The 19419-nt window shown below is 45.2% G+C and overlaps 1 protein-coding gene across 1 annotated transcript in view; it reads right to left on the bottom strand.

Moving 5' to 3' along the window:
* The window catches only part of LOC120843382, a 107970-nt gene that overhangs the window by 11333 nt on the left and 77218 nt on the right, over positions 1-19419 (bottom strand). Inside the window, exon 8 of the mRNA XM_040214740.1 lies at positions 4449-4575. Coding sequence (XP_040070674.1) covers positions 4449-4575 — 127 coding nt within the window. The remainder of the gene's footprint in view (positions 1-4448; positions 4576-19419) is intronic.

Here is a 19419-nt window from a genome sequence, read left to right as displayed (position 1 = left end):
CAGAGAGCCAGATCTGAACGTAGAAACAGAAGTTTGTTTTGATTCATTCAAATACTAGAGGGACAGCAATCCCAGTCATAAAGCGTTGAAAAACTGATTTTATGTGATTTGACAATTCAGAAAGTATTCTTCAAAATGCGGAAGAGTAAGGAGTATAGTCTATATAATATAGATTGTACTTTTGTGATAAGCAAATGAGCCCATGCAATGCCACCTAGAAGACAAATATGATGCCTTTCCTGCTCTCAAGTCATAACTTGTAGTAAAGCCCCCCTAGTGCGGTGGAGATTAACCGCGACTGTCCTTCTGACTAAAGAACTGTGCATGTTCTGCTTGCAGAGCAGGGTATCCGAACGGTCTCAAATTCTTACTTCAAGTGTCGCGGCAGAAGGGAACGTTGCCTTTGCAGGAGACACGGCGGCACGACGACATGAGGTGCCGTTCACCGTGCAATAGGCCGTTGTGCCTCTCTCAGGTACCTTGGAAGAACGCGGACGAGCTTAGCCCTCGTGGTTAACGTGTCGTCTGCTTGCTCACAGCCGCTTTGCAACTGCGCTCGCGTCATCTAAATGCCACATTTACACAATCTAACTGGCGGCGTGGTGCACACTATGTCCAAAGGTTCAAGAAGCTTCCCCTGTTCGTCAAGATCTATATTTCGCGAGTGCAAGACGAAACATGTGTGTGTTTCCGCTCCATACCCCGTTTTCTTCAAGGCAGCTTCCCCACAAGCGCAAAAGTAAAATTTAGCACTTGTAATTCCTTCACCACCAATGAGGAGTTGGCGGCGAAAGCAAAAAGGAAGGTGACACTCTGGCTCCGTCATTTAATTGCTCTTTCTCTGACGTGTTTGCAGCGTCCCAAAAAGAGCGCAATACCGGTGTACGAAGGCAGGAAGAAATGCGCGTATGTCCTTGCGTATGCCACTTCGCAGCGTGCTGACGAAACAAAATGTTCTAGCGGAGCGTGTGGGCTCGCTCATGTATAATAACTCAGGAATGCCTACCAGAGTAACCCAGTGGCGGAACCCTATACGGTTACTCTAACGAAGAGTAAATGTATACATGCTAACCGTAAAGTCTAGAGATTTTATATGCTCCTCAAACGGGGCACATGCAATAGCTCTAGAGAGGTCACGCGCTCCGATGGCCGATCCACCCTTTTCCTCCGATGTGGCGCCATCTATGAACAGACATTGGAATCTGGTTGTAAATGGGTTTGAGGGCTTCTTGGGTGGAAAACAAGGCCATTAGGTTTAATGTTTGCACGTTGCTACAGCCAGTGACAGGTTAAGAGTTAAGGGAAACTCCACCCACCTCTTTCCAGTTGAGCAGAGCGAATGCTGCAGAGAAATTCGCCTTTTCTCAAGCGTCCGCTCTGCTAAAGTAGAAAGAGAGAGAGGAGTTTCCCTTGCACTCTTAACCTGTCACTGGCTCTAGGTTTGTTTTCCAGTACGTCGACGTTCTCTCTAGTTTTTGTGGCTCTGCTACTTTTTGGTACCAATTGAGGGTGGTCGACTACATTCCTTTCCCGTTTCAGCCCAAAGGCTAGGTGGAGAAGCCACCGCAGGTCGCGGGCATGTCCGAAGAAAAATGTGGCGATACCTGAACTACTAGACGGACTCGCTGTGACAGGCCAATCGAAGATGGGCTTTCAATGAAGAAGATTACGTCCGCAACGTTAGGTGGAACGCCTCAGATGGCTCTGGGATATGCCTCGTTCCGTCGATGAAAAGGCGCAAGACACGGTATCCTCGCTGTTTTGGAGAAGCGCCGAGAGCGTCATTGTTTTGGAAATCGAAGAGACGTTTCCCATCCCTATCCTGTCGTGACTTTGGTTAACGCGGCCCCATTGCTGTTTCTGTGTGTTATATGTATATGAACGGGCTGGACTAGGGACGTTCAAGGACGCCATGTCTTCGTTTACGAAGGAAAGGGGGTGCGTAAAGAAAACGGGTGGGGTACTTTTGGATGTTTGTTTGATGATAACGTGCTTTTGGTCGGACGAAATACAGCCTATGTATGTTATAAGCTGGTTGCCCGAACACAAACGAAATGCGCAGCAATGGATGGCGTTCGTAGGCTGTCACTTCCTACCTTTGGTAATGGTGTATAGAAGGGGAAGTGTGATGGGCGTCCCATGCACGCAATCATGCGCGCAATCATGAAAGAGGGTCGATAGGCGGGATGATAATTTTAGAGAGCCTAGATTGAAGAATGGGTCCATCTCAAGCCATGGGAATGTATTTGCAATTTAATGGAGGACTCCTCCTGCGGCGACCGTTCGTAAGTGCGCATGCACTGCGTTTTCGTGTGGCGAGGAGGAAAGCAGCAGGACAGGCGGAGGCCTTTGCAGACGGTAAGCCCTTTCGTCACCTCCTCGCAGCTCGTATTGTAAATGCGGCACATAAATTGCTTGACCCCGATCGAAAAATCGGAAACTCTTTGTAATGCAAGCTCTCGAAAACTTTTGAGGAACGCTAATTTGCCTGCTGGCTGCAGTGCCCCTAGCGTTCTCCAAAAGTGTCATCACAGAATTTTCATGGCGGAATTCCGGCGCGCGACCCATTTAACAGGTAAATCGCGCGCAACTCATCTAGTTGCCAAAGAAAATACAGACTGACGCGGCGCCGTATGCGCGCCATGTCAGAGAAGGGCGGAAGTTGCAATAAAAATCTGCGCCACCGCGAAGGCTCGTAGCGACCGGGATTGTCGTTTTTTCGTGTCAAGGAACACAGTCGGCAAACATTCTGGATGATGTTGGTACAGGGATAGTTTTTCTGTCTTATGAATCGGCAACGTATCAATCTGATGTGCAATTAAGGTGATTGACCTGCAACGAAGTGAGCTCCGCATTCTGTGAACGACTTTATTTTTGTGGGCTCGATATTTCGCAAATTTTGGCAATAATTTGCGGGAAGAAAAGTTTGCAATAAGGAGTGGTTTGCTATGTATTTTTTTACCATGGAGTAATAGATTCGCGGGATCTATTTTTCGCGGTAATATTTAGGTCGAGAAATTTGCGAAAGTCAGGTTCTCATGAAATTCAAATCGTTTAAAGTAGACGCGTATGCTCATTTGCCTCCCAAGCCCTAGCAGGGCCCGACAGGTCAACCACCTTCAACGCGCAATCCCACGCCGCTATTTCGTTGGGGTCAAATTTTATCGAAGGAAACCAACAAAAACTCGTCACTCCCCGCCGGGGCCGATACCGACATCAAAACGCAAAACCGGGAATTACATGGCGCGGCTCGCGTCAAGCGAAATGGCAGCCTTGCTTTTCCTCTAGCCTAGTCCCGCCTAGCAACCCGTGCGTGTTGTACCATCAAACCGAAAAACCGGAAAAGGCAGGGTTTTGATTAGTTGAACATTGTACTCCCGTCGAGCTTCGGAGTGATTGACGTTTGGGGCGAATACAGAATGCAGTAACAATCGTGCAGTATCTTGTCTTCTAGGTGGTATCGGCCCATGCCCTCAAAAACAGAACCAACCAATTATTTGTGACAAATCTCCCCCGCGTTACAGCGCATGCGAGAATATGCAGCGAGATTATGAGAAAAATTAAAACTGCGTTATTAAGCAGGAGAGCTGGTTTTTAATCGACAAACTAAAACCCGAGCCGGAGGCATCTCCGTTGGCCTCCGTCTCGGGATTTAGTGGGCTGATAAGTCAAATACCGGACAGAACCTCAGGGTCCTCGCCATGGAAGTAGGAATCTTCTTGAGGCGACATTACATTCCATCAGAGGTGAAGCCAGAAGTGTGGAAGGATACGTCCACTACGACAACCAAAACCACAGTTGTTTTGGACACCCGAGGGTGACCACAACAGGTGTGGTTTTGGGCGTCGTTGGGAGCGTGTCCCTCTACATTTCCGTTTTCACCTTTGGTGGCGCCATATCACCTCAAGAAGCTTACTACCTCCATGGTGCCGGACTTACCTTGCGTTTCTCACAATGAAACATCATGGTGTCTCTTTTTTTTAATTTATAAACATTTTATTTCCGTAAACCTAGGCGTGCTTACTCTTCTGTTACAGCATAAGATCGTTTATATGTCATGTCAAGGTCATATTATTTGAAACTTTTTAAATACTTTATTTGCACCTTCTTTACTTTAATAGTAAAATTGCGTTAAATTTTTTCAAAAATTAGAACCTTTATGAGCCGATGACGACACCAAAGAATCCGGTTTTCTCATTGCAGAGGTTAAACATTACCCTAAGAATGACTTTTGATGTCTCAATCAGAATTGTAAAATAAAGCTGACTGAACCAAAGGTTAGGAATAAGGCTGAAAAGTAGGAATAACTAGGGATAAGGCTGATAAAGTTATCTTTTGGTTCTATATTGAAAAAGCCACATATGCATACCGTTTAGTTTATTACCGAAAGTACGAAAAGCTTTATTCTAACACACGATTGAATAAGAAAATAAACAAGGGGCACTTACGTCACAAACTGTATATTTCTCATTCTGCATGGTGCATAAATCTGTCCCGCTCAAAAAGTGGGACGGAAGATACGTCGAATTCACAGGTACAGAAGAATTCGTTCTCAAGCAGGTGCAATCTTTGATACTAGAAGGGAGAAAATATCAAAACACAGCAAGCTCGGGCACATATCAAATATATATATATATATGAAGTGACGACGAAGACGACGACGCTGGGGCAGTGGCGTGCCTGACCATCTCGCGCCAGGCTCCGCGCGCACGGCCCAGCTTCCATTAAATCCTTTCTATCTCATTGAGTGGACGCGTCATTGTCATTTGCTGCCGGCTGTACATCTTCGTAACAATATATATAGACCTTTTCATCCTCCTTCGCATGGGCGCTGCCATCGTGGAATCACGTTACGCGGCAGCCATGAGGTTTCTTCAACTTGCTGCTCCGCTCTCCCCTCCGCGCCTTCGCGGATGCTTTGTATTTGTGTTTTTCGTCGCGTTTCACCGCGCTTTCTTGACTTACTTCGGAAACCGTAGTCCGATACGTCTACTCCACGACTAAGACATCATGAGGGTTCAAAGGTCCTTATGACAACTCAAGTTTGTTTACTAATAGTGGCGGAACACCCTCATTAAGAAGCGCGTATATTTATATCCCGCATTGAGGATCGGAAGGCGTCAAGAATACTCAGCACAAGGAGACTCTTTTATTTCCTGAAAATTTCGTTTTTTGTATTCATAGTATATCAAAAACAGTTTCTTTTGATTATGTGGGGAATCGCGGAGGAGATAGACAACGAACGTTTAACTTATATTTTATCTGATGCTGAAAGTTATGGTACGTCAACATCAGGCAATTTGTCTGTTCATAATATCACACCTACATGTGTATGAGGTTCTCAAGCTTTTTTCTGCGGCGTAAACATTCGGTTGGTCAACTTACTTATGAAATTAAAAAAAAAAAAAATTGTACGCCGTGCTCGTTTTGATTTTGGCAGTCCTTTAAGTGATTTAGGGATTATATTCAGATAACCAGTGCCACCCAGTTAATTTATTTTAACACAAAGGTTTGGACTTCCCGCGTAAGAAACTGTGACATATACTTAACAGTAGTGAGTTTTATAATAGCGTGCACAAAGAAATAACGTCGTTTCTCTTTGCCAATCCGAAACGCGGTTAGGATTTGGTGCATGCCAAATAATGACGTTTTTTTTTTTGGTGTTTTTTTTTTTTGCGTACGTTGTTTTACTTTTTTATAGTATCTAAGATCCGCAAGATTTGACTATTTGACGACAAAAAAAAAAAAAAGAAATAGCCGTCTGAACAATTACTCGAGTCCAGGATTGGCGATGGCAAATAAAGGTTTCCTTTTTGTGGCTGGCGACGTCGAAATTTACAAAGCGGTTTTGTTCACACAGGTTCGTGAAGGGGCGCCTAGCGCTTGAATTCAGTCAAACGTTCCGAGGTATTTCTCCTCCTGCGCCCTTTAATTTTATTTGGCCAATTTTACGAAAGACAAATGCCAGATTTAATTTGACAAGCCTGTCACTTATATCATATAATGAGTAAGCAAAGGTTCATATCAAAATAATTTATTTCCTAGGGCCAATATTGCGAAATGCTGTTTATGAGTACTTTAGCAGGGTTGATAATTTAAGAAATTTCTATTTAAAAAAAGAGGCGGAGACGATAATATTTGTTTATAATGAAGCGGGTTCCGCTTGCCAGCTGTTTATTAGCCGGACAAGACGTCCGGTTTCTTTGCTGGCTTGCTTCGAACTGCTTGCCTGAGCGCTCGCATCGCGCGACCTTCGGCCTCCGTTCTTCTTTTCATCGCTACATTATCTCCCCTCCCATTTTGTTTCCTCTCCTTGTAGTGAGAATTAACGAAATCCTTCGTACGGTGATAGCCGGTCACGGTGAACCACGAGCAGCCGTGATCGATCATTGGGCGCGTTCAGTACCGCCTCCCTTGCCTCCGAACGGAGTGCCTCGAGTCGGAGTCATCGGAGCGCCTACTGAACGGCAAAAAAAACCGCGGCTCCAAACCTGCTTCTACGCAACTTCCGCTTCCTCCCTTGTGCCAGACGGTCTCCGAATAAATTGGAAGCAGACGATGGCGAGCACGATCGCTTTTATTTGACGCCGGTATTGAAGAAGTCTTTACAAGGTCATTGAAGAAAAAGCGGGTGATTGTACACATCAGCGCTGCTGTTCGAAGCGATGCAACGCGATCGAGCCCTTCGCTTGGCTGTGCAAAGGCAGCTACTGTTATAAAAGCCGACAAAAATCGTCGTCAGTACACGCAAAATACAGAGCTCAGCGAATCTACCCCGCCGGTTGCGATACTTTTATACGGCCATAAGTTTGTTCTGCCCTTCGTAACGAACTTCCTATAAAATGTATTTGTATACACACGGGAAGTTCGGCCGCGCTCGGCGATCAAGGTTTTGTCGGCCGAAGCGAGCCTCAGCCAACGTGCACCCCGATTTAGCTACGCAAACAAAACATTAATCGGTATCATGCTCTGCGTGAGTGTCCAACCGGCTTCCAAAGTCGCGTTCATACCCTGTTTTTCTCTGTTGCGCGCGGACAGGACTATCGTCAATATTACCGAGTTTCCGTGCAACGGCGATCAAGACACGGCGCGTCAAATGAACGTTTGCGTTGTTTATTAGCATATTCAAACCAAACAAAATACGGTCCAATGCATTTTCCGAAAGAGCCTTACCTCAAAAAGATATTCGAACGCGTTATTCGTCTTACCTTGAGCACTTTTCATTAACAAAAGCGAGCAAACCGCGCACCCGCGACAGAACCGAAGCAGCTTATCCCGCCATATTGTTTGTTTTTTCCTCTTTTAGCGCCGGAAATCGTCACCAGTCAGGAAATGACGTCACTTTAGCTCCTTTGACTCTACGTGCACCGTCTCCGGACTCGGTGCTTCGGAGCTTGACTCCGAAGCCCCGGAGTTACGTGCACCGGAAGTGACTTTTGGCCGTCCAGTGGAAGGAGTCAGTGACTCCTTGACTCCGGGGCCGCTACTGAACGCGCCCATTGCGACGTATGCGATATACCACGTCGGTGAACCGTTCGACGATCGTAAAGGGTCCTTGCCAATGGCGCTGAAGCTTCGGAGACAGTCCTCTTTTCCGGATGGGGTTCTACAGCCATACCTTGTCACCTGCTGAGAACGGGCGTGTTGCGACATGTGCGTCGTACTGAGTTTTCATACGAGCAAGCCCACTTGCCAAACGTTGTCGGGCAAATGCATGCATCCGTTCTAGGTTCGCTCTCAGGTCGCTTACGTGAGACACATGGTCTTTGGCCGGTTCTGATGCTCGTGGGATGGCAATTTCACAGGGCATACGAAGGTCACGGCCAAATAGCATCGTGGCGAACGTGTAGCTGGTGACCTCATGAGCAGCTGTACGGTATGCGCACAGAAACAGAGGCACGATGTTATCCCAGTCGTCTTGGCGATCATTTACAAACATCGATAGATGTTGTAAAATGGTGCGGTTCATCCTCTCCACCAGACCGTTCGACTGCGGGTGAAGGGGCGTCGTTCTCGTCTTTGTGATATTGAAAATCTCGCAAACCTCTGGGAAGACTCTCGATTCAAAGCTCCTTCCTTGGTCTGAGTGGATGCTCAGTGGGGCTCCGTACCTGGTAATCCAATTCTTTACGAGAGCGTCGGCGATCTCGGAGGCGGTCTGACTTTGAATGGGAATAACTTCGGGCCACTTCGTGAAATAGTCTACAATTACGAGCAGGAACCTGTTTCCAGAGTTAGACCGAGGAAACGGCCCCAGTAAGTCGATGCCGATACGCTCAAAGGGTGCCCCCGTCACATTTTCTTGTAGTGGTGACCGTTGTTTTATGTGGGGTCCTTTACGCGATGCACACATGTCGCACTGACGGCACGACTGCTTTACGTCATTGTAGCATTGCAGCCAGTAGAACCGTTGGCGAATCTTTTTGATCGTGTGGCTCACACCAAAGTGTCCTCCTTCTGGGCTACTGTGCAGTTGTTGAAATACCTGGGAGCAGAGCTTGCGTGGCAACAGCAGCTGCCAGACGACAGAACCGCCAGCACCTCACTCCCAGCGTCGGTAGAGAAGGTTGTCGTGCAGAAACAGAGAATCCCATTGAACCAAGTAACTCTTGATGGCAGGAGACAAACCGGACACTTCTTTAGATCGAGGTCTGTTATACTTCCTCTTCCATTTGACCAGGGGGCCAATATCTGGATTGTCAAGTTGAGCGACTCGAAGGTTTTCCAATGCCCACGCTTCGTTATTGTAAGGCAGGTTCTGCAGTGAGTTGATTGGCATGAAGCTGCGTTTTGCAATGCTTAAACACTGTTTGCACTTGTCCTTGCACGGTCGTCGTGAAAGACTGTCAGCATTTGTGTGAAGCGCGCCAGCTCGATGTTGAATCTCAAAGTCGTATTGGTGAAGACGCTCCAGCCATCGGGCGACCTGCCCGACAGGGGTCTTGAAGCTTAGCATCCAGGTTAAGGATGCGTGGTCGGTACGAATAATGAATTTCCGGCCCAATAAATAATGATGAAAATGAGTTACGGCCTTGATGATAGCCAACAGTTCGCGTCGGGTGGTACAGTAAATTCTCTTAGGCTTGGTGAACACTTTGCTATAATAAGCGATGATGCGTTCATGCCCATCCTGTTCTTGCGATAACATTGCGCCAACTGCCAAAGCACTAGCATCGGTGTCGAGTATGAACGCTGTGGTGTCTTTTGGGTAGGCAAGCGTTGGTGGAGACGTGAGTGCTGTTTTTAATGTCTCAAATGCGTGCAGACATTTTGGAGACCAGAGAAACTTGGTTTTTTTTCTGTCAAGGCATACAACGGTTTGGCAAGGTGAGCGAAATTGGGGATGAATCTTCGGTAATAAGATGCCAGCCCGATAAAGCTCTGTACGTCAGTGATGGATGTCGGTGTCGGCCACTCAGCAAGAGCAAATAATTTGCGAGGGTCCGAGGAAACCCCATTCGTTGAAATGATGTGGCCGAGGTATTCGACTTGTCTGGTGAACAACGAACATTTCTTCGGTGTCAGCTTCAGATTTGCAAGTTGTAGCCGTGCAAACACTCTCTTGAGGTTCGCCAGATGGTCAGAGAATGTTTTGCCAAAGACAACAATGTCATCCAGATATACGAGACAGATTGTGCCTATAAGACCGTTCAAAACAGATTCCATTAGTCTCTGAAATATAGCCGGAGCATTGCAGAGTCCAAATGGCATAACTCTGAATTGGTATGAATTGGTATGGCATAACTCTGAATTGGTATGACCTGTGGTGAATGCAGTCTTCTCGCGATCGCCCGGATGTACTGGGACCTGCCAATATTCACTCTTGAGGTCAAGCGCAGAAAACCACGTGCATCCCGCAAGAGCGTCCAAGATGTCATCGGTTCGAGGCAAAGGAAGAGAGTCTTTCTTAGTGACTTCATTAAGTCGTCTGTAGTCTACGCAGAATCGTGTTGACCCGTCCTTTTTTCTTCACTAGTGTAACTGGTGAAGACCAAGGGGAACATGCCGGCTCAATCACGCCCTGCTGTAGCATCGTCTTCACCATGTCGTTGACACATGACCTCTGAGCGAGAGGAACGCGCCGAGGAGGCTGCCGTACAGGAGCAGCATCTCATGTCACGATTTGGTGAGTTGCTGCTGACGTCAGCCCCAAATCTGTATTGTCTCTGCTGAAAAAGGTTTGGAAATCGTTCAAGTCACTGCCGAAGCTGATCAGCGTCTGTCTTGTCCAGCCCGAAAGTTGCCCTCGGGTAGAGTGGCAACAAGTGCGCAGCTAAGTTGGTAGACAATACGAAGCACAGACACGGGGACGTGGGATTTATTGGCATCCCGCTGTCACAGAGCACCGTTACCGTGGCAGCACCCAAGGGAAAAGAATCAGTTCCCAAATGCGGAAGCCCAGCGTTGAAGTCGAGTACACACTTGTGTGCCTTAAGAAAATCGACGCCGAGGATGCATTGCTTATCCACAGCCGCGACGACAACAGGCAGCGTAACTTGAAGGCTTCCCACGCTAAAAGGCACGGTTGTGCAGCCCAGTACAGTTACCATCTCCCCGGTGGCGGTTTGCAGAGCGTATTTTTCGGGGTTTGGTGGGACGAGTCGGTTCGTCTTCAGAACTTCAGGGCGGATGACAGATGTTGTTGCCTCCGTATCGACAAGTGCGCGCACGGGCACACCGTCGACGATACCCTGGAGGTAGATAGATGCCATGGACGAGGCCAAGGCACGAGTTGATGTTATTCTCCATTGCGTTGGCATTATTCGGGTCCGGCTAGCAATACGAGGGTCGTTCTTAGCACATTGTGCCCGCGTGTGACCTGGCTCATTGCAGTTCCAGCACACGAGAGCTGGAGTCGCCTGCATTTTCATAGCTGGTGTCTGTGGTTACATAAAGGGTCGCAGTGACGTGGATTGAGAGGCCTGTCGAGCAGCTTCTACCTCCAGGGCACAAGTGTGTGCGGCCTGCAGAGTCTGGGGCGTGCTAAGCGAACGGCGTCTTGCACGTCGACAGACGAAATAGCATCGATGAATGCCATGGTGGCGACTGCTTGAATTGTGTCCTCTGGGCAGCCGGGAAGGCAAGACGCGCTAGACGTTCGATGTCATCGGCGAGTTGAGAGATCGTTTCAACCGCTGACTGCAGGCGGTTGCGGAGGTGTGCATGGTGGAGATAGCGGAGCGGCCCGTCCTTGAAACGTTCGTCCAATGCTGCGACCAAGGCCTAGTAGGATTGGCGAGCGTCAGATGGCAGGTGATGCAGTATACTCAACGCTGGTCCGGCAAGATGAGCGGCCAAGGCTTGAGCCTTTTGAGCCTCACCCCAATTGTTCGCATCAGCGATGAGGATGAATTATGTTTTGTAAGGTCCCCAAGGAGTGGTACCGTCGTATGTTGATAGTTTTAGCCTCGTGCTTGGGAGTCCGACGAGGGCCTGGGCTGGAACGATACCGGTATGAGGTTCCTCGAGTGCGGGGAGCCGGGCTTCTAAGCGCTCCAGACGGTCGGTGAGGGAGGCGGTCATTTCCTGAAGCACTGACGTTGAGCTCTGCAGAAGGTTGCTCTCCCGCGCGGCGTAGAAGGCCTCGAGTCGCTCCAAGTGGTTCGTGATTAAAACCGTGGGTTGAGAAGCTTGTGGGTCCGACAGGGCCGTTTTTCCGGCGGTAGTATTGGTGGTGTGGTTCCGCTGAGGGTCGGAAGCAGGTTCCATGATCCGGGGAAGGCAGTGACCAGAGCGGAGCTCCAGTTCTGACACCAAATGGAGCGGGTTCCGCTTGCCAGCTGTTTATTAGCCGGACAAGACGTCCGGTTTCTTTGCTGGCTTGCTTCGAACTGCTTTGCCGAGCGCTCGCATCGCGCGACCTTAGGCCTCGTTCTTCTTTTCATCGCTACAATATGAATTATCTGCGTCATTACACGATACGTTTTTAGTCTGCGAAGTTCACTAAAGGTTGGGTGCCCACGAAAACCAAACAGTGAGTAGTAAACTCCCGAGTTCATCTGTTCTGGCCGATTCAGCACATTGCTAATCAAGCTGTCGATATGCTTCTTTATCTTCACGTGTTAGTCTCTTCATTAGTTTCTTTTCTGAAGACGGGTGCCATCGGGTACGGCCGTAGACGATGGTAATCGTCCCTGTGAATCAGTCAGGCGTTTCGTAACAGACCATAATCAGATACATCGAAGGAGTTGGTAAAAAGCCCGTAATTTAGGCTAAAATGCACCTTTTAGTTCTCCAAGTGGCTCAATACCACTGTTTCATTGGTTGTGTGCTACAAGGAAAATAATCGTATCACAAAATTAAGCAAAAACAACGTAAAACACCAACCTAGCCGCATTCACGTTCAAACCGCAACCAACCAAATTGAAGCAACCTAATGGCGCCGAGTGCGTCAGCGCCCTCTATCCACTGGTAAGGCAGCTACTAAAATGAAAATGTCTATATATATATATACAAGGGTGTTTCAGAGAACTCAGGCCAAATCGCTTCTGCGAAAACTACTTATCGCAACGAAAAAAGGCTTGTGTCGTTTGGGTCCCGGGCCAGGGGCCCATTTAGGAAAATTCAAGGTCAGGGATAAATATTATGTTAATTATTTTTGCGTAATTAACTTTTTTAATATTGCGTTTAAGGGCATGGTTTCAATTAGAAAATTGCTCAGCATCATCAAAAAACACTAAATCAACAAATTGCAGAACGATAGAAGGCACGCGCATTTTTTTACGGCTTTCTGAAAAACCGCACGAATTCGCCGGGTTTTTAAGTTTCGGTTTACTATCAGAGCGCATCTCGGCCCCGGCGGCACCGCGCCCCGTGGAGAGATAGTACAACCAACTTCTGCTGCGTCGCGCGATGACGGCGCAGTGCCGTCATCGTGGCATGTAAGGCTTCAGATGCGTTAGTCATGTGTTTAGGAATCATTTCTATTTGCAGTGATTCATGCCAGGTTACTTAGACTTTTCCCTCGTGACTCAAGTTTGTCCGTGAGTTTAGATGTTACGTACTTCTCCGTCAATACAAAAGGCGAAGCTCACACACCTTTCAAATCACCCCAGTGCCAAGTAAATAAATATTGTAAGGATAAATATTGTTACTTCACTTGCTTTTACGCTCAGATATTGTGGTAAGTACTAACATTAAATAGAAAATTTTACATTGGCCAAAATTCTGCTCAGCAAAGCGCCTGTGCGAAGTCCCGTTCAAAACGCACACAGCACGAGATTCGAGTCTTAATAGCGGCCATACAAACAATATATTACAATTTTTGTTGGTAGTTCCTAATAGACTACTATATTAACTAACTGTGAATAAAAAATGAAAAAAAAGTGGGTTTTTTTTAGAAAATCGACTCGAAACTTGCTAGTTTTTGGAAATATTCGTTTTTCTGGCACATGTAGCGCATTATATACTTGTGGCAAAATATTGAAATTATACTCAAAATAAAGAGCATAATTGGTTCTTTAGGTTGATATAAAGATCATAAAAATATGTTGATTAGGTCACACAGCAAATATCGTCAAATATCGTCACAAAGAGGCGGTTTGACAAATAAAAAAAAATCATTAAGAATGTTATGACCTAGACGCTTAATTACCATGAAAAAGCCTATGTCTACAGTGTTCCCAAAAAGTTATATTGATGTAGCGTAAAAAGTAGGGAAAAGGGATGGAGTGAAATATGGCACCTCCGATAGGCTGGAAAAACATCAATTTCCACCTTGACCGCTTCAACGGTCCATAACTTGAGAACAAAAGATCCGACGAAATAACTGTTTGCGTCTTCTTTTATTATAGGAATTGCCCCAAAACATATATTTTTTTCCTCAAAATTAAAAATTCGACCCTAAATACGTGCCTGACTTGAGATGAAATCACCCATATATATATATATCTATATATATATATATATATATATATATATATATATATATATATATATATATATATATATATATATATTGTAACGGGCGAAAGTAAAGAAGACAAACGGGGACATTAGGAGAAAGAGGACGAAGTACGGACAGTAGGAAAAGAACAACGGCTGGAACGCTCGTAATATTTTGGTGGCAGCGGTGGGATTGGGTCCAAAGTTAAACTCAGACCACGCCAGGGGTCTGGGCGACTGCACGAAGCAAGAGAAAGAGCTCGACTCGCCATCCTTCACAAGCAGTCACATCTCACCCAGCGACTGCGCACTGGAAGTTCTGGACCATCGTTTCATTCAGAAGATTTAGTGCTTCTTCGAAGTCACCTCAGACGGCCGCAGCGATCCGAGAAATTGCTCCCAAGGTACTGCGGACCCTTCAAAATAAGCAGGCAACTCGGTCCTGTGACATATCGCCTCGAGGAATTGCGAGCGCTGCCTCAACGAGGAAGACACCGGACTCTGAAAAGCTCATGTCAGTCAACTCAAACTTTATGTGGCCCGCGATGACTACATTGGTTCTGTCCGGGACGGACAGTCCCTTTGGAGGGAGGCGATTGTAACGGGCGAAAGTAAAGAAGACAGACGGGGACATTAGGAGAAAGAGGACGAAGTACGGACAGTAGGAAAAGAACAACGGCTGGAACGCTCGTAACAATATATATATATGACAAAAAGTATGGGCCAGTTACGGTGTGCTTATTTTGTCTTGCCATTAAAAGCAATGCTAAAATCGTATCTTACATGCGTTTACGTACAAAATTGCTGCTACAGTGTCCGTATTTGCGCATAAAAGCAACTTCAAAATGTAAACGAAGTAAGTAAAGAAAGTGCAGCGTCTAAAAGGGGATGTCAATGTGCCAAATCAAAAGAGAAGGGAAAAACTGCGCAGTAACAATGTAACAGTATCTACCTGTAGACAATAAAAATGATTTATACAAAGCGTGATAAATCATTTTTTTTATTCCTCCTCTTTTTGCATGCGTATGACAATAGTTTTTTCCTTGTAGCGTTTAAGCATCAAATCGCTGAAAATATGGAAAAACCAGAAAATGCTTGGCACCCAATAAAAACGCTCCAGTATACAAAATATATTTTAAAAAAACTTTCACATTCTACCTAAGTTTACTGCTTTGCCTGAACCGATTCTAAAGTGGGACGATGAGGGTTTTTCATAATTCCGAATACTCGCACATTATCCGGAAGAGCGTCGTCGTTCTGTTGGCGCACCTAAACAAATCCTACGTTCCTTTTAATTTGTTTTTTTTTTTTTTTGCGTTCACTCGTTGCTTTTTTTTTTTTTTTACCCCTGCTTTCGAAAATAGGTTTGGTCGTTAAATATTGCCAGGTCAAACATTACTGACAGATCAGGAAATAAAATATTGCAATTAAAGTCCTTACAGTTAAATAATAGTAAACTTAACTACCATTTGCTACAATCAAAGTAAATGTAAACATTTCGGCGGAACTTAGCCGGGTTAAGTAAGTAATAAGAAAAAGTACAACGTAGACTCTAACCAATTTCTTCAATGTGCCCGACGTTTCGAAGCCAGCTCGGCTCCTTGTTCACGGGTGACTGTATATGGGCCCAAGGGTAGCAACCTGTCGTCGTTTTCTTCTCTTCTCTCTTAGCTTTGTTTTCTTCTTCTGTTTCTGTGTGTGGCGCATTTTAGCCCGTGTATATAGCTGCTTGGAAGCGTTCCGGTGGATCGGTTCAGGTTGTTGCTTGTATTTTGTATGTGCCAAGATTCTATTAAGAGCCGCTTTCTCCAGTTTCTTTCTGTGTCGAGGATGGAGCTGCTGTCAAAGCCAATGGCGTGGCCGGTCTTCTGAGCATGTTCCGCCAGCGCGCTGCCTTGGATGTCATTCTTCTTAACATCATACTTATGTCTACGCAGACGTTCGAGAAAGTTCTTCGTTTCCCCCACATAAGAGGCGTCGCATTCGGCACAAGGAATTTGGTAAATCAGGCCTTGAGCTTTTTCTTTTGGTGGACGATCCTTTGGAAGAGGAAGAAAATGGCCCAGAGTTGAGACTGGTTTATGCGTAACTGCAATGCCGTACGGTCTCAAACGCGGGCAAGGACCTCGCTCGTGCCGTGGAGGTACGGGACACACATGCGGCTGGAGGTGTTTTTGTTCTTGGATGTAGGGGGGTGACGAAGTTGTTTGTATATTTTGTTGACAAATCTCGTAGGGTAGTTGTTTTTCCGAAGGTCTCGCTTTATAATATCGATTTCCATCTTAAGTGACTTCTTTGTTGAGCAGACCGTGAGGGCGCGTCGAAAGAGCGTCGACACTACAGAGGATTTGTGAGTCGTAGGGTGGTCTGACGAGAAGTTTAGGTAGCGACTGGTGTGCCTTGCTTTCCTGTATACTTGGAAGGATAAATGGTTCCCTGTTTTTTCCACTGCCACATCCAGAAATGGAAGGCACCCGTTAGACTCTTGTTCAACCGTGAATTGAATGTCTGGATGGAGGGAATTGAGATGTTTGTGAAGGCGATTGACTTCGCTGGTCTTGGCAACACAGAAGCAATCATCCACGTAACGTAGAAACAGAGTCTGTGTGGGAGAAAATGTGCTTAAGGCTTTTTGCTCGATGGCTTCGATTGTGAGGTTGGCGACAGTGACGGACACCGCGGCACTTGTGCCGAATGCGAAGTTTCTTATGTGGGGGAAACGAAGAACTTTCACGAACGTCTGCGTAGACATAAGTATGATGTTAAGAAGAATGACATCCAAGGCAGCGCGCTGGCGGAACATGCTCAGAAGACCGGCCACGCCATTGGCTTTGACAGCAGCTCCATCCTCGACACAGAAAGAAACTGGAGAAAGCGGCTCTTAATAGAATCTTGGCACATACAAAATACAAGCAACAACCTGAACCGATCCACCGGAACGCTTCCAAGCAGCTATATACACGGGCTAAAATGCGCCACACACAGAAACAGAAGAAGAAAACAAAGCTAAGAGAGAAGAGAAGAAAACGACGACAGGTTGCTACCCTTGGGCCCATATACAGTCACCCGTGAACAAGGAGCCGAGCTGGCTTCGAAACGTCGGGCACATTGAAGAAATTGGTTAGAGTCTACGTTGTACGTTTTCTTACAATCAAAGTAACAATTTAACTTTATACATTTTTTTACGGCGATAAGGGAGGCATTGACACTAGTAAATTGGTTGCTGTCGGCTTTATATTAAACACGCGTGGACACTATCACCAACAAAACATCGAATATACGTTATAATTACTTTATTAAATATTGGATCCACCGAGCGCTGACTATCTTTTGTTCACGCCATCACAACAAAAGCGCGTTTTGCAGCGTCTAACAATCGCAATGCTAGCACACGGCGACACCAAGACGCACACGACGCACGTGCTACAGTCGACCTTCGGCGTGTTGGCCGCTTGAAATTGGTCGGGGATCTGCTACCAATGACGTAATCTTCAGGCCCCGCCTTCTTGGTGCAATGCACTTTTTCAAAAGTCGGCATCATCTAGCAGCCACTGCGCAGGTTATCCGAGTCCAAAGTTTTGTCACATACTCTGAGTGTGTATTGGACACGACGGGTGAAGCAGATTTTTGAGTGAACACGGCTCTGCTCGTTTCAAGAAAGAGTGCTGCGTTAGTGTTCGGCGAGAACTCAGAGTCAATCGCACGTTTTGTGCCAAAAAAAGTGGCGACCGCCAGTTCTGCCTGATGGGCTTTTGAAAAAGGTGTTTTGGCTTGTGCCGGGCCGCGACTGACGGTTACCATGCAGCAAACAAGCGTTGTGTCCTTTGATTGGCGCGGCAGCTTCAGGTTTTCCCCTCTCATTTTAATCCGAACGACAACAGGTTTAATCCAAGTGTCACGCAATTTGATTCAAGCGCCATTCAATTCAATCCTTGCACCACTCAATTTAATCCCGGGGTCAGTCAATTTATTTCGGAATATATACGGGCACTCATTTGTCTTCAGTGGTCATGTTTTGCTTATACCTTTAATGACTTTGAGTAACTATTTATACAATTAAACTTTGTCGGGGAAAATGATATTTTGATCCCTATTTCGATTACTTGGAGTTACTAGTTCCATGATTGACGCGGCTTAATTGATATGTTGATTGCTCCTTTTGTTACCTCGAGGTTTTGTGGCGCACTCGACTTCATTTTAGACGAATGGACGTTCTGTTTACTCTTTCTTAAGACTCGACTTATCATTTATACAATTCATGTGATGTAAGTACAATTGCAATTTCTGGTTACTCTTCTGATTGCTTCGCGCTACTACTGACACAGTAATATTTAAAGTTTAGTTGACCTATGGCTTCCACTTCTAATTATTTCGACCTATTAATAACACAATTGATACGATAAAAATTCAACAAGCATTTTCGATTACTCCTTCGACTACTTTGGGGAATTATTGACAAAAATATAACTTAGGAGATATCCATTTAACATTCTCACTACGTTTTGGTTATATATATAGCCGTATTGACGCGAACAACTTCAGAGTAGCAATACCTTGAACTATTATTGACAAATGCGACATATAAGTTCAGCTAAGATTTTGATTACTTCTTTGATTACTGCGTGTTATTAATCACCCGATTGTCATTAAATTAACTCGATTGACTCAGTGATTAATTTTTATCATTATCCGATATATTAGTCACAAAACTGAGTTTATATAAATATTATTGACATCTTGAATTTTTTTTAGTTACTATTGGACCCCTTTCAATTTAAATTGGTACAGTTACCATATTCGTCACTCTTTGTTACTTCGAGTTTTTTTTTGTTTTTTTTTATCCAATCAAGCGATTTATTCACAGCTCAGACGCCAATATGATCACTCTTGATTAGTTTGACTTACAATTCACACAATGAAGTTTGATTCGGCTGAATTAACATCATGATCACTCATGTGATTATTTTGGGCAAATAATCAACTAAGTGGTTTATTGTGAGTTCAAGTCCAATTACAATTACCCTTTTTGACTTTGATTCAACTTAACCGACACCTTAATGACTTTTGATTATTTTCAGCTAATCAACTAATTGATTTGTTATGAGTTCAATTCACGTTATGATTACAATTTCAATTACTTTGAGTTACTAATAACTCAATAGACTTCGTGTCAACCTAATTGACATACTTCCTATTTTATTGATTACTTTGAGTTATTATATTACTAACTGATCTATTATGAGTTCAATTAACATTAATATTACTCTTTTGACTTTGGTTGCATTTACTTTTCACAAATGAACTTAAATACGGCTTAATTCACATTTTGATGACTCTTCATTCCTTTGAGCTAATATTCAACCAATTGATTTACTATTAGCGGAATTGGCATTATGAGTACTCTTTTGACTAGTTTGAATTTCACAAATAAACTTTAATTTGGCCTAATTGACTTTTTTGTGACTTTTTTATTACTTCGAGCTTTTATGCCACGACTTTATAAAATATGAACTAAATTAACATTCATATTACTCT

The sequence above is a fragment of the Ixodes scapularis genome, unplaced genomic scaffold (genome assembly GCF_016920785.2).
Source record: "Ixodes scapularis isolate PalLabHiFi unplaced genomic scaffold, ASM1692078v2 PGA_scaffold4__175_contigs__length_147842914, whole genome shotgun sequence".
In the NCBI taxonomy this organism is placed as follows: domain Eukaryota; kingdom Metazoa; phylum Arthropoda; class Arachnida; order Ixodida; family Ixodidae; genus Ixodes; species Ixodes scapularis.
The sequence above is the reverse complement of the archived record's forward strand: the minus strand, read 5'-3'. Positions and strand labels throughout refer to the sequence as shown.